Source organism: Bidens hawaiensis, unplaced genomic scaffold (assembly GCF_021521415.1).
Source record: "Bidens hawaiensis isolate Kalapana, Puna unplaced genomic scaffold, B.hawaiensis_p1.1 tig00072475_1, whole genome shotgun sequence".
NCBI classification, from domain to species: domain Eukaryota; kingdom Viridiplantae; phylum Streptophyta; class Magnoliopsida; order Asterales; family Asteraceae; genus Bidens; species Bidens hawaiensis.
This window is the reverse complement of record NW_027502673.1, coordinates 26,372-41,097: the sequence shown is the minus strand read 5'-3', so window position 1 is coordinate 41,097 and position 14,726 is coordinate 26,372. Positions and strand designations below refer to the sequence as shown.

Genomic DNA, 14,726 nt, shown 5'->3' with positions numbered 1-14,726 from the left:
ATGCTTTAGTCAAAGTTTGCTGGTCAACAAATCCAGTAAATGCCATATAATGCAAAATTTGTGTGCACAGTTAACCCATTCTTAAGATATTCATATAACCACAACAATCGACCCTGATTATAAAAAGTGAAATTACCTGAACTTGAAAGTGAGACAGGATGCACCAACAGAACGACCCGTCCCCAGGAAGAAATTTTGTCTAAACATATGTATTGAGAAAGGGTTGTGCAACAAAGATTTGACCCTTAAAGTTTTGATGCGTTATTGAATTGTATATTTGGCTTGCCATCATGGGTATTCTATATTTTACACCCCCCACCCCCCCCCCCCCCCCCCCCGGCACAGCATGCGAGCCACTGAAAAAAAATTCAACCCTTACGCAGTTCAAGAAAAGACAATAATTTGGTACCAAATTTGTGCAAGACTCTTCCATAACCTATAATATAAAGGGTAATTTAACGCATTAAACACTTACCATACCTAGTTACACGGCCTTACAAAAGAGAGAACAAAAAACATGCTTTGAAAAACTATTTATGTGGAAACTATATTTACCTAAGGAAACTGAAGCAAATGTAATCCAAACTTGCGTTCTTCATGTTTCTCCAATTTTAGTGATGCCTCCTGCCACAAACAATTAAACTCACCCATAGAGCTAATATCAACTCAACTATTCAAGAAGCCAAAGTTTAAAACTTATTACAAATAAACCATAAAAATGGGACTCTTACCCCTTTTAGTTCCTCTATTCTAAAGCCTATCAAACTGCTGGTACGCTTTCTGACTTGCAACTGATCAAACATGCGGAAGCTCTCTATTTGCATGTTATGTATTCAAATAAACTGCAATTAACCAAATAATTACGTAACTATAAAACACAAAATATGAAGTCTAATGTTAATTTTGTAAAATTGATGAATAATTAACTGAATTACCTTAGAGAAGCGATGGAATAACACCTGAATGGTCTATTTTTGCGTTGTTGTACTGTATTAAAGTTAATTTGTATTGGTAAGGATAAACTCAGATATTCATAAAACACAAAGGCTTCTAATATTAAACTGAAATCTGTGTAGCCTCCTACTAATTCATACTATAGCCTGATGGTTGAACATGTACCTGTTGAATCGAAAACAATTACCTCAACTAAAGTTGTCAAGTAAATGGACATTTCACTCTTTTAATTCAGACCCATATCAGAGTTTCAGTCAAGAGGTGGTAACTTGAGATAGATGAATGACACGTCCTTCTTTTTCTCTTTGACGTGTAGCTTTTCAATGAAAACGTGGCTTAAAAGTGAAATGCCTGATAGACTGCTTAATAGTGTTGTACATTTTGAATGAAAAGTGGTACATTTAAACTGCAAGATATAACATATGATGCATGGTGTATAACACATGATGCCTAAAGTCTCCCGTAAATGTAGTATTATAAATTAATTGACATAATTAAAAAAAATTGGAGGTGTTTGTGTTAAATTATAATATCAACTTATCAAGCATAAAGTTGAAAAAGGTAAGAAAAAGGAAGATGGTGCATTAGCCCAATCAAATTCAAACACACCCCATACTAATCAATTTTTATATATTCCTATATCACTAGTTTCCGTTTTGCTTTTGTTGCCATTTTACGTTTGCTTCCAACATTTCATTTCATTAATCACATCCGCTACACAGTCACAATCTCCATTCAACCTCCATGCCTTAGTCAACTTTTTATCGGACACCCGGTCACTCTACCAAACGAAAATTCGTGTCCGTGTTCCTTCATTAAGGGATCATGTCCGTTCGTTGATATTTTAAGCGAACGCAAACGGACAACAATGAACACTATTGGACACAAAAGGACGTAATTGGACAATAACGAACGTCAATGGACAGAAGAATCGGAATTTTCTGTTTGAGAATCGAAAATCTTTGAGGATCTAAAATTTAAAACCAAATTCCTGTAGTATGTTTTATTTGACACATGTCAAGTTGTGTTGTGTCAGGTAGGATCATGTAACAATATAAAAAGATAAAGCCAAATTGATATTTCAAAAACATAATGAAAGTAATCGTTATTAGAAATGCATAATAGAAAAACAATATTCCTACAAATTGTTCGCTACAAATTTCATATTTTGTAACTTAGTCGTTACATCATCTACAGAATAATAGAAACATTCCAAATTAAGTAAGTATTTTTCAATATACTATATACAACTATCGCTTAAATTTTTATCATCATTTTGAATACATAAATCGGATTTTCACATACTTCATTGCGAAACAGCATCTCTCAGCACCTACAATTGCGTTATGAAAAACAAGAGCTGACTTCAATAAATGGTTCAACGATGTAAAAGAAAGGTGCTTAATTGTTTCAACTAATGTACAGGAGTAGACAACTCATTTGAATTAGAAAATCTTCTATCCTCTTTTATATTATTAATGTAAGTCGGGAGTTCAATCTTAGTCTTCAGTTATCATCTTCATCAAAATTATGTGAATACATTTTGGCTAATCGTAGTACCTTTGGGATGCCGAACCCACCTTATCACAAGGACTCAAACTCATAAAAATAAGCATGTTAGATGCTACCTCGCTAAATGGTTAAAACTTTTGAATTTGCATATATACCAGTGTGTTGTAACAATCATACTTGTAATAGTGGTGATATGTGATGCTTGTCTTTTGTATTGGATTTTTTGGGTTAACGTGTTCATCATTCATGTTTACCATTTCAAGTTCATGTATTTCACGTATAGAGTTGCCTTCATCAGGAAAATAAATAAGAGTTAAAACCTTTAATCTAAACTTCTCGGGTATTTGCTTAGTCGTTGAAACCGCTAATATAGTATTCAACAAATCTTACTCTTCCCTTCGAAGAAATTGGGACAATATATTCGTAGCATTTAAAATGATTTCAAATATAACTATTTGATTTCAAACCGGTCAACTTGCTTATATTTAAACGCTCTAATCGACTAACGGTTTATTAACACCGTAGTCAACAACCTAACAATGAATACAATAATCAAATTAACAAACTCAAGAAATTAGATTAGCAACAACGTACCGTTGTGTGCTGATATTTGTGATAGACTAATAACACACTAAACTAAATACAAAAGACAAAAGAAAAGTTTATGTATTCATTAATACTCAAGGCCGGGACCAATTCTTTAATACTCAAGGCCGGGACCAATTCTTTAACATGTTTGGTCTAACGATAATAAGCATCTTTGGAGTCAGTTTCATGCAATTTAATATTTAAATGCATTCATGCTTTTAATTTATATATTTTACGTAAATAATATTTTAATAATTATCCAAATTATAACTTATTATTTGATAACAGTTCATATCGGTAATGAGTGATGACACATTTAACTTTCATCTAACAGGAAAGTAACTTCGTATGGTTCTAACTTTCATTTATTTTGTTTCAAAACATTTCGAAACTTTTTGATTGAGAATAATATCCGCAAGTCGTTCATTAGGGGAAACGAAGTTACTAGGATTGCCCTTGGCAAACGAAACTAAAAGTTACGAGTGACATTATAAGTCACATAGCCAACCAACTTGGCTATGTCTTATCGTCATGTACAAGCCGGTTGCAGTGCCCAAAACATTAAACAAGCTAGCCGGTTGTAATTTTCGCGCACGTGGTGTGAGGTAAACCATCAACATATAGGGGTTAGACGTCTTGTACGTTGTTATGTAATGGACCAGCCACTTTAAGTGCATCATACTTTGTGTCTATTCACGCCATCACATCTTTGTTCGTCATGCATGTGCTCTTTGTAATTTTGTTCATCATGCATCTTTAGGAATACGTATTCAGTTATTATAATGTTCTTTGAGGGACCCTATGATTCTTCGGGAAATTTAGTTCTCAAAGTATTATTAGAGGGGACGAGGTGGTTCGTGATGGAACATCCATCACGAGTGATGGGATCACAAACACCGCCGTCACCCCTCTCATCACACGTGATGAGAGGGTTTACGTGATGGCCATCACGCACACGAATCCCCATTAGGGCCGGCCTAGGGGTGAGGCAGGGTAGTCGACGGTCTAGGCCCGACGCCCGCTAGGCCCAAATTTCTTTTCTTTTTTTTTAAATTATATGTATTTTTATGAAAAAAAATATGTATAATCAATGTTTCAACATAATTACATAACCACTAGCTTGGTCTAGTGGAAAAAAGGTATAACTTATATTTAAGAGGTTGTGGGTTCTAGTCTTATTTGAGACATTTTTAAGTTTATTTTTATATAAAACTTTTTTGCACAACTCAAATCATAACCAAGTAAACGCACTTAAAATAAAATTGTTTTAACACAACAAAATGTTATAACAATAAACATAGAAAATATATAGCATTAATGTAGTGCCCAATTTTCGAAACCATAATATTTAATGCTTATACGAAATATTAACACAAATTTTATGAGAACTAATATAATTATTTTGATACAAACTTATTTTTATAAAATTATTTAAGAGATTTAATATGTTGTTGAAATAAAATTTACAAAGAATGAAGTATAACTAAAATAAAATGAAAATGGGTTAGTATGTAAATATAAGATTTAATTATAAAATAAAAAAATAAGGGGCCAGTTTTGCCATTCCTTAAAACTTGAGTCATCGGCTCCAAAATTATGACGTAAGTTTTAAACCAGTGAACGGGATTTTTCGGGCGAGTTTTAAACATCAAAATTAACAACCGTATCAACCAATACACGACGGAGTATTACTCGGGATCTTTTCTGGAAGAACATAATATAAGAATATATTTGGCCCCTGAAAATTACGTGTCTCGGCCGAAGGTCCGGCTGGCAGCAATCAAACCAAACCGAAAACCGTTGAAAATAAAGTAACTAACAACCAATTAACCGAAAATCGGTTATCGGGTGTTTTTTTGTACCCACCAAATCGAACCAAACTATTCTTATTTTAATACATTTATAGCTTTTATACCTCAATTTCATGTTTTATACAACCATTTCATATATTTTTTGTTTTATACCACCATTTTATATATTTATACCTATATTTCAGGTATTTTCTAAATCAAAATTTTAGCCCAAGTTTAATTATGTTTATTAACCAAAACAACCTAACTGAACCAAAAACCAAAAAATCAACCAAATACACCAAACCAATTAATCAAAAGTCACTTGATCAATTTGATTAAAGTTAAGACCCGAATTAAACCGTACACACCTCTTACATGGACCAACCCATTTTCTAAAGCACATCATTATTTGTCACTTAACGTTTTGCTGAAAACAATATTTTATCATAAGGGAATCAAATTTTTACAAAGTGAAAACACTTTAAAGTTAAAAAGAAATATTTTATATTCATCTATGTGTAGAAATAAGTTCACGGGATTCATGTGGGTAGGAAAAAAAAATGGACACGTAACAAAGTGAGAACATAGGCAAATGAGACATCATAATTAATAATTATTATTAAGAAATTAATAAGACATGTTGAGACCCCACCATATGTTTTTGGTGTATAAATTAGACACCTTGAAGCAAAGCTACAATCCCCTCTTGGGCACATCTTCCAATTACATCTAAAATCATGTTAGATTCAGAATGTTTCTCAACCTTCTACAACACTTTATCCTCCGACAACAACGACGACAACAACAGCAATAACAAAATACAAAGACGGTTCACCAATCAACAGATTAAATCACTCGAGACAATTTTCCAGTTTGAATCCAAACTCGAACCTCGTAAGAAGTTACAAGTTGCTAAAGATCTTGGCTTGCAACCAAGACAAGTAGCGATTTGGTTCCAAAACAAGCGAGCTCGATGGAAATCAAAGCAATTAGAAAGAGATTACAACGTGTTGAAAGCGAGTTATGATTCACTTTCTTCTAAGTATGACATCCTCAACCAAGAGAATCAATCATTAACTCAACAGGTACAATCATTTAATTAAAATTTTTTTTTGAAAGGCGGTCTTTTATATAAATAAAGAAAACAGTCCTAGCAAGTAGCTAGAAAAAAAAAACACAGAACATTACAATCATTTAATTAATAACCTTCTTATAACATTATACTTATTAAATAACAATTTTAACTTGTTCTTGACGTTTTCGGCAGTTGAAACGGCTGCAAGAAGTGATGGAGAAGAAAGAAAAAAGTTGTAGCTCTGTGGGGAATTCAAGCAATTCAAGTGAAGAAAATATAGAACATGATAATGGTAATATTAATGTGAAAATAAGTAATAGAAATGATTGGGATGATTTGGAGTGTGATCAACTGCTAGAGGGAGATACTAGTAACAAATGGTTGGACTACTGGTCTTAAAATACATAAGTACGTATGATCATGGATGGATGGTAATTTGTTATGTAGATGATTATTACTTATTAGTTTGAGGTATGATATTATGCTTTACTTTTTAACCACTAGAATAAAATTACTAAAGTATGTAATATAATAAATATGAGTATCATATATGATGGTCTTAAAATATAAGTATGAAGGATTGGGGGTATATCTATCTCTACACGAGCGTATACCATCACGTTGTTGCCTTATATATGTTTATACAGTACCATTAGTTGCGTTATACAAGTGTATAGGGCAACATTAAAACGTCTGATACCAGAGCAACATATCGTGAATAAATCTCTATACGGGTGTATACTAATTCATATATGATCACATAACATTGGTGTATAGGGCAGCATACGCCTTATATGTTTATACCAGTAAATCGTGAATCCATATATGATCGCATAGCATCAAATCATTAGGGCTTGATTAGTAACATAGATGGGGTGTGTAATGTGTATGATAATTATTTAGCAAGAGGTAAACCAAAATGGTATGAATAATAACTATTTAATTAAATAATTGGGTTGTAATTATTTGAGTCTAGAAGAAGAATCTTAACATATTTAATATAAAGATGTTTGATTATTTTTTCTTTAAAGGGAAGGAGATAATTTAAAATATTAAGTTATTTTATTGTATATTTTGGGAGAAAATGAATAGGATTTAGACAAAGAAATTAATACTTTTAAGAAAGAAGAAGAGGTTACGTGTATGCAAACGCATCGTTAATTCACAAGCCATATGTTTTGGTGTTACTTCTAATTGGAATATTAGTATTTAGTACACAATATAGTATATCAAATTATCAATCGTCTATAAGTTGGTTGTGGCTCAATAGTAGAGCACTCACTTTATAAGTGAGAGGTGGTGGTTCAAATCTCACTATCACCAATTTATATGGGAGATATGAGGGATGACCCTGGCTTGCCAGAGTTCGAGTCCTGATCTCACCCGGTTTTACCGGCTCCTCGTTGTCGTGCCGTTTGGCGGGTGTGGGGTCGGGTTTTATCCGGTGAATCACTCAATAGGTGGACCGCTAGGGGCTCCGTCCGCCCGGACTAGTGGCCGGCTCGGGCTACCTTTAGCCAATGGGAGCCGAGTACGAAGTATTCGGCGTTACTTAGTTGGTCGTTCAAAAAAAAATTTATCAATCGTCTAGAATATCTAAAAGAATATCCTAAATAAATGCTTCGTAACAAATAACAATAGAAAAGATTAAACAAATAAATACTTTTCTTCGTATATTATCAACCAGTCTTCCAAAGTTGAAAGAATTATAAGTTTCACTCAACGTGATATTTCATTGGAATTCACTTAAATTTCAATTTCATCTCCTGTTAAACCAAACACGTCATGTCGCATATTTTTAATATAAATTTTACAAATTTGTTTCAAAATTTCTTAGGAATTCACGTGAATTTTAATTCCCTTAAATTTAATTTCCATCACCTATCAAACAAACACGTCATGTTGCATGTTTTTTATTTACAAATTCTTTGAAAATTGAAATGAACGTCGCATTTTTCATTATAAATTTTATTGGGATTTTTACTTAAATTTCAACTCTAGCAACTGTCAAACCGAACAATTCATGTCACGTGTTTTTTTATTATATTTACAAATTCTTTGAAACAAACGCGCTATGAGGTTCTTGATTTATGCTTTTATAGTATGTGCAAATTCTATAAAATATTTATACAACTATAACTTTCATTCCTTTCAAAAATAAAATAAAAGCTTAAATAATGATTTCATGTCAAAAACAAAAAGTTGAGCCAAAATGACAATGTTTCATCACTGCAACCTTCGTTAATTTAACCAAAAATAAACAGGTTGGTATCAACTTAGTAAAACTTGGTAAAACCAAACACGTCATGTTGCATGTTTTTGTAACCAAAAATAAACAGCAGCGCAACTTGTTGCCCGTTTACCTACTACTTAATTGTAATCGCTTTGCTTGAAGATTTATTAATAAAAGATTATGTTTCTTGTTTTAAAACTTTTTTTAAATATTCAAAAGCAATCAACCAAAAAAGGCCCCTAATAGATGCAATGCATTAGCTTATCAAAATCACCAAACATAAATTGCAGTGTTGTTAAATAGCATACACCAAAATCATTCAAAACGGTATAGAACTAATGTGAAAACGTCACAATTCAAAACAAAATTCAAATACAAGTACCATAACATCTTCATCTACTTGATCTTCTTCTTCGGCCTCAACTACAATTCATCAACCAAAGTAAATTATCAATGTCTGCTAACTAGATATATAATTATGAAAAGGAAATTCTTTAATCAAGGCAAGGTACCTGGTTGCTGTGTCCACATTTCTTCTTCCTACAGTTAACAGCACGAGGATGAAGACGAGCATAGCATCTGAAACATTCAAGACAAATTACCATCCAGTTGTCATTAATTTACATAAGATCTCAGACGGTATTTTTCTAATTACATTTTGAGAATGATTACATGACATGATATAATAAAGACACTTAACCAGCTGTACAGATGAGATCAGTACCATACTGCAAAATACAATAACCAAATTTGACCAAATTTCTAAACCAAATATTGTACCGATGTTGGCCTGTTAGTATCGATATATAGGGCTTCAGAACCATTATTTTAGAAAAACAATTACACAAGACATCAATTTCTTTTAATTAAGATGTAATGAATTAGCAATCATAAACCTAAAAAAATTAAATGTCCAAAAAAAGTTTATTCAAAATGGTAAAATAAGCAAAACCCAAAAACAGTTAATCATCTCTATGTGCAATCTAATATATTTTTGTTTGTTTATCACATATTCACTCTCCATGGATTAAACGACATATGACACAAATAAACCACCAAAGCTACACCATTATGTGTGATCATTTTCCTCTTTTGAGACATCATCTCTATCATCCAAACATGACTCAACAAAGTAAATTGTTGATCAGAGAAGATATCTTTAAGAATAAGATCAATGCCACGCATAATAGTAGTTATAAATTGAATTGTTTGAATCATATGTTTCTTAATCAATACAGACCATATTCTTTGATTCTTGTTGTATTTACAGAGAATGAATATACAATAGCAAACAAAATAAAAAATGATAACGTATAAGAGTTTTAAGTGTATTATACCATCTAAATCAACATTTTTGAACATTTTAAATTTGTAACTATAATTTATCATTACAAATGCATGAGCGCTAGAAACACAAAATAGACCAGAATAGTGTATTGTGTAGTTGCAACACTAAAATAAAAGTACCAAAACACTAAATAAAATATTGACCAATCAACATCGCTACAATATTCAATTTATAGATTAACTCAATTTAGATTTGATAATTTACAAAACATTAGCAACTAGGTAAAAATCTCATCCTTGCTGTAGAGAAACAAGCTATATAAAAATAGCTTAATTTGACGTAATAAAATAATAATAATCAAGTAACCAATCCATGAGCATTTAACATATCAAAATCATTAAGTAAACGTAGTTCTTACTTGCGGCAAATAGTTTTATCCTGGTTGTACTTCCTTGCTAACGCCATCAAAGACGGTTCAATAATACCTCCACGAAGCCTCAACACCAAATGAAGAGTAGACTCTACAAACAAACATTATGAAATTGAGGGTATAATTTAATTTGTATTTAATCAAATATATATACACACACACACAGGTAAGGTTCATGTACATTTAAATATTAACATGAGAACGTACAAACCAATACCAATTTAAAAAAAATGAGAACGTAAGAAACAGTACCAACTATAATAGCAATCTACATAAACAATTATTAATAACATAAAACAAAACCTAAAAATTACAACAAATAAATCAAAATCAAGAACAAAATAATATCAGCAAATACCAGTAAACACTTATAACAGCAACAGAAAAAATCTAATAAAAACACAATATAAATAAGCAAATACTTTAAAAAAATACCAGCAAACACCTATAAAAATAAACCTAATAATAACAGCAAATTGGTTCTAAATGTTAAGAATAAAATGTATTTAATCCTGTTTATATATATATATATATATATATATATACAAACACACACACACACACACACATATATATATATACAAACACTCGTAAATAATCAGAAATCTAGCTACCTTTCTGAATATTATAATCAGCAAGAGTCCTCCCATCCTCAAGTTGTTTTCCAGCAAAGATCAACCGCTGCTGGTCCGGAGGAATACCTAATAATTAACAAATGATCAATTGCATACTCTTCTTCATTTCAGTACAAAACATTATATAATAATAATAATAATATATTAAAGCATTACCTTCCTTGTCTTGGATCTTAGCCTTGACATTATCGATCGTGTCACTCGACTCAACCTCGAGTGTGATCGTCTTTCCGGTTAATGTTTTCACGAAGATCTGCATTTTCACTGCTACCGCCGCTCTACCAAACCCTAAGCTAGCTCGAATGGTGGAAGTATATAGAGAACGTAGGGTTTATAGTTTGTTAGGTTTGGTAATGAAATGGGCTAATTGGGTTGGGTTTTACATTTGTATTTGGCCCATATGAGTATTACTTCATATTTATATTTCTCAACAATTTAGAAGTAAAATCGGGTTCGGTAGGAACCGGTTCTGGGTATAGTCGGGTTTTTTATCGGGTTTTTCAGGTATCGGGTTGGGTAGAGTTTTGATCGAGTATTCCTGGTTTCGATTCTAGCGGGTCCGGGTTGGTTCCGGTTCCGGGTACGGCTGCGGGGAGAAATTCTATACCAGGTTGTACCCATGGGTCAGGTACAAGTAAGAACTGATTCCGGGTTGAGTCTAGAACGGGGTATTTTGTGCACCTCTAGCCCTATTAGTTTTTTTTCGTGTTTGAAAATATATATTGAAGATTAATTTCCATGTTCGATACCCGTACTACATACATTTTCTTTGAATAATTTATTAGTTTTTTTTCTTTAAATAAGTTAACTTGAAAAAATTGTTATTTGGGTTTAATTATGAAACTGCAACTAACTTAAATGATATCAACCGAACTCGTCGACTCACCACCTCAACATTTTTGTTTTACCTACCTAATAAACATGGTTTTAAACATATTTTCTATTCTATAAGTTACACGAGTAGCATTACTATTATGAGTGTTTACTAATTTGTTTTTTGGTTTACTGTCGGTATCGTGACGAACCTAAAAGATGTCGTGTGATGATACTGTTTTTGACATTTACTAATTTATTTTTTACTGACATTATTCTCGTTATTAAATGACTTTGATGGGCTTTTTGTTCCAAGACTTTTATAGACCTTTTTGGATTGGGTTTTATTAGGTTTTGATGTGGGCTTTGTAGAGCTATTGTATTTGGTAAGTTTCATTTTCTATTATTTATATTTTCTTTTGAAACATTTTACACCAAAAAAGCCCCCTTTTTTTTTAAAGTTTTTGTGAAAGAACATGATTAAAAAATGCTCCTACAAATCACTCCTGAAATAGACAAAAGTGAATGATGTGGAAAAACATCAAAAACAACTCCTAAAAATTTATTATTGTAGATGTTCTTATACAATGATTAAATACTTTCTTATAATCTTATGAATTTGGCCATCAAAGTGCAGTAACAAAATTGCTTTAATTTTAAATTATCCAAAAGCATTTGGACAGATATTTCTATTTCTATCCATTACTCTATTCGTATTAAACAATCCAGCTTTCAGAATAAACGTCAAACTTTTGTAGTAATTACCGATCCAAAAAGCCGGTTTTAAATTCCTTTATTGTTATTATAATTATTATTATTATTATTATCATATCGGAAAATGTAATTATTTTTACGAAAGCATCTATTCATAAAAGGTTCGTTCAACAATGGAAAAACACCTGTGGTTACCTAGTGGAAGTTTTGGGTGACTATACCGGATATTTATTCTTTATCATTGATTGTCGTCTTTTGTTTTCTTTTTTTCGGTGCCATTTTGTTATCGTATATATGCTCTTCTTTAATATCTTATTTTTAAGTTGCTATGATAATATTAATATAACACAACTGGATAACAGGGCCATTTTCGAGATATTGAGTGCCTTAAACAGGTACTAAAAAATCAGCCACATTTAAAACAAGATCATTTTTTTTTTACCAAAATGGCCTATTTTAGGTAGTTAACGGATCGCATCCTAACATTTTTCAAAGCAAAAGCAGCGCTCAAATTCAATAATCGAAATTCAAAAATAGCATTCGTTCATTCAAGACTAAATTAACCAATTGTGTTGCAATAAAGCAAACACGTGACTGGCCTTCGGGCTTATTTAAAAAATAAAAATAAAGAAAATACAAGTACTTTAAGACAGCCTTTGATTTACAAATAAAATTTTTTTTGAGGAGTAAAGATCCGAACTCGCGTCAAAATGGGTAGCAACAAACTAGTTTTGAAAAGCCTATTTTAACCAGTTGCACTAAAACAATACTGTTGTTTTGTTTGGTTTTGAATATTATATACTAATATATAACCCTGTATATATTTTTTTAAAATAATTCCGTGCCCCCTTGTCAAGACCGTGCCCTAGACGGCGGCCGATCCCCGGATCTAGGCCGGCCCTGCTAGATAATACATAAGTAAAACATTAACCAAAAAATGGGGTTAAATTTTATTGAATAATGTTTTTATTACATCATTCCAAAATCAAAAGTCAATTTCCAATAAAGTTTACATTTTAATTAAAAGTCTAAGTAGGTTTATGACCTTTAGAGTGTTGAATACATCAAGTTTACGATCGTTTAAAAGATGAAATTTACTATCATCGTAATTCTTGTGATCTTGTCAACAACATAACTATTTTGTTTCCTACAATATAAAATAAGAAGTTTTAGGCGGTGTTTAGATGATCTTTTAATTTTGCTTATTTGCTTATATGGTTTTTGAAAAACAAAAGCCGCTTTTGAAAATCTTAAATTTGAAGCTTTTGAAGGAATTTTACCAACTACTTTTTGCTTTTTCAACAAACCAATGAGTAAATAAGCAAGTCTAAGAATGCTCACCCAAACACCCCCTTACTTACCAATAATCATAATATACTAAAATTGAGAAATGAAAACTGGAAACTTATAACAAGGTTTTTAAATATTAAACCTCAAAATTGAATATGGGTATAAGTTGGTTCATCAGTATGTACCGGTAATACCGGATTTTCTGGCAATTCGAAAAGTATTCCAACACACTGATAAGACCGGGCTTTATCATAACGGTGATGTCACCGGTAACCGATACAATTGATAATATCAGATGGATTGAACCTGTTTATAGAACATTGGATATTCTAGAAAGGTAAAAGATGTATCCAAATCCCTATAAAATTCGTATCATTAGCAACTAAACTTGTTTAAGCTTTGAATACTTTAGTCAAGATGAACAATCCGTTTTGGATTATAAATTCTTTTAAACAAATGACCATGAATCATGATTGGTTATTTCTTATTATTGACTATTCAATGCTCCATAATGTTGACTTCATATGGATTGCCAAATCTTGTAAATTTATATTTTAATCTTACAATTAAAATGGGAATAAATTATATTCAAATAAAAATAATAGTATAAAAACAAATGATGTTGTGATATACTTAAAATCTATAAAGTAAATGTGTAGGAATCATATCTTTACATAGTGTTTATAGAATTACATAGTGTTTATAGAATATATATTGATGATAGATAATATAAGTTATTATGCCTTTACATACGTACATACATGCATACTTGTTCTTTAGTTTTTACGTTATGTCTCACCATTTCTGGCTATGAACTATTATTCTCTTCTTCCTCACTCGCCATATTAATTTCTTTTTGTTTTTTAAACGACTTAATGGGTTTGAACCATTGGCCTCATGTTTCATATCTTAACCACCTTACTATCTCATCAAAATGAGAATTATGTATCGATCAAAATGAGAATGATATATCAACTCAAAAATCGTTTGGAACATAAACAAAATGGCCGTAAAAAATAAACAAACCATAAAGATAAGGCAAATTATATTATAATCATTAAAATAAATAAATAAATCTAGGTCACGTGACGATCAACTTTTATTTTAAAGTTAAAGACAATCACAAATTTAATGCTCCATAATGATTGGTTATTTCTTATTATTGACTATTCAATGCTCCATAATGTTGACTTCATATGGATTGCCAAATCTTGTAAATTTATATTTTAATCTTACAATTAAAATGGGAATAAATAATATTCAAATAAAAATAATAGTATAAAAACAAATGATGTTGTGATATACTTAAAATCTATAAAGTAAATGTGTAGGAATCATATCTTTACATAGTGTTTATAGAATTACATAGTGTTTATAGAATATATATTGATGATAGATAAT

At 31.3% G+C, this 14,726-nt stretch overlaps 2 protein-coding genes and 1 long non-coding RNA gene across 4 annotated transcripts; 1 reads left to right on the top strand and 2 right to left on the bottom strand.

Annotated features, from left to right (window-relative positions):
• Positions 1-341: 341 nt before the first annotated feature.
• Positions 342-1,151, bottom strand: LOC143606006 (uncharacterized). Of its 2 annotated transcripts, XR_013148657.1 has the most exons (4): positions 936-1,151; positions 732-842; positions 556-624; positions 342-436 (listed from the first exon to the last, which is right to left on the bottom strand). It is a non-coding gene; the product is annotated as an uncharacterized LOC143606006 (long non-coding RNA). The 2 variants fall into 2 exon arrangements; XR_013148656.1 differs by having other exon boundaries at positions 342-624; positions 936-1,147.
• A 4,385-nt stretch (positions 1,152-5,536) lies between these two features.
• Positions 5,537-6,373, top strand: LOC143606004 (homeobox-leucine zipper protein ATHB-7-like). The gene is made up of 2 exons (XM_077081921.1): positions 5,537-5,932; positions 6,115-6,373. The coding sequence occupies exons 1-2, from the start codon at positions 5,585-5,587 to the stop codon at positions 6,319-6,321; spliced, it is 555 nt and encodes a 184-aa protein (XP_076938036.1). The 5' UTR covers positions 5,537-5,584; the 3' UTR covers positions 6,322-6,373.
• A 2,022-nt stretch (positions 6,374-8,395) lies between these two features.
• On the bottom strand, positions 8,396-10,866 carry LOC143606005 (ubiquitin-ribosomal protein eL40 fusion protein). Its single transcript, XM_077081922.1, has 5 exons — positions 10,665-10,866; positions 10,488-10,574; positions 9,862-9,964; positions 8,668-8,734; positions 8,396-8,578 (listed from the first exon to the last, which is right to left on the bottom strand). Exons 1-5 carry the CDS (start codon positions 10,765-10,767, stop codon positions 8,552-8,554), a joined length of 387 nt encoding a protein of 128 aa, XP_076938037.1. The 5' UTR covers positions 10,768-10,866; the 3' UTR covers positions 8,396-8,551.
• Between the last annotated feature and the right edge of the window lie 3,860 nt (positions 10,867-14,726).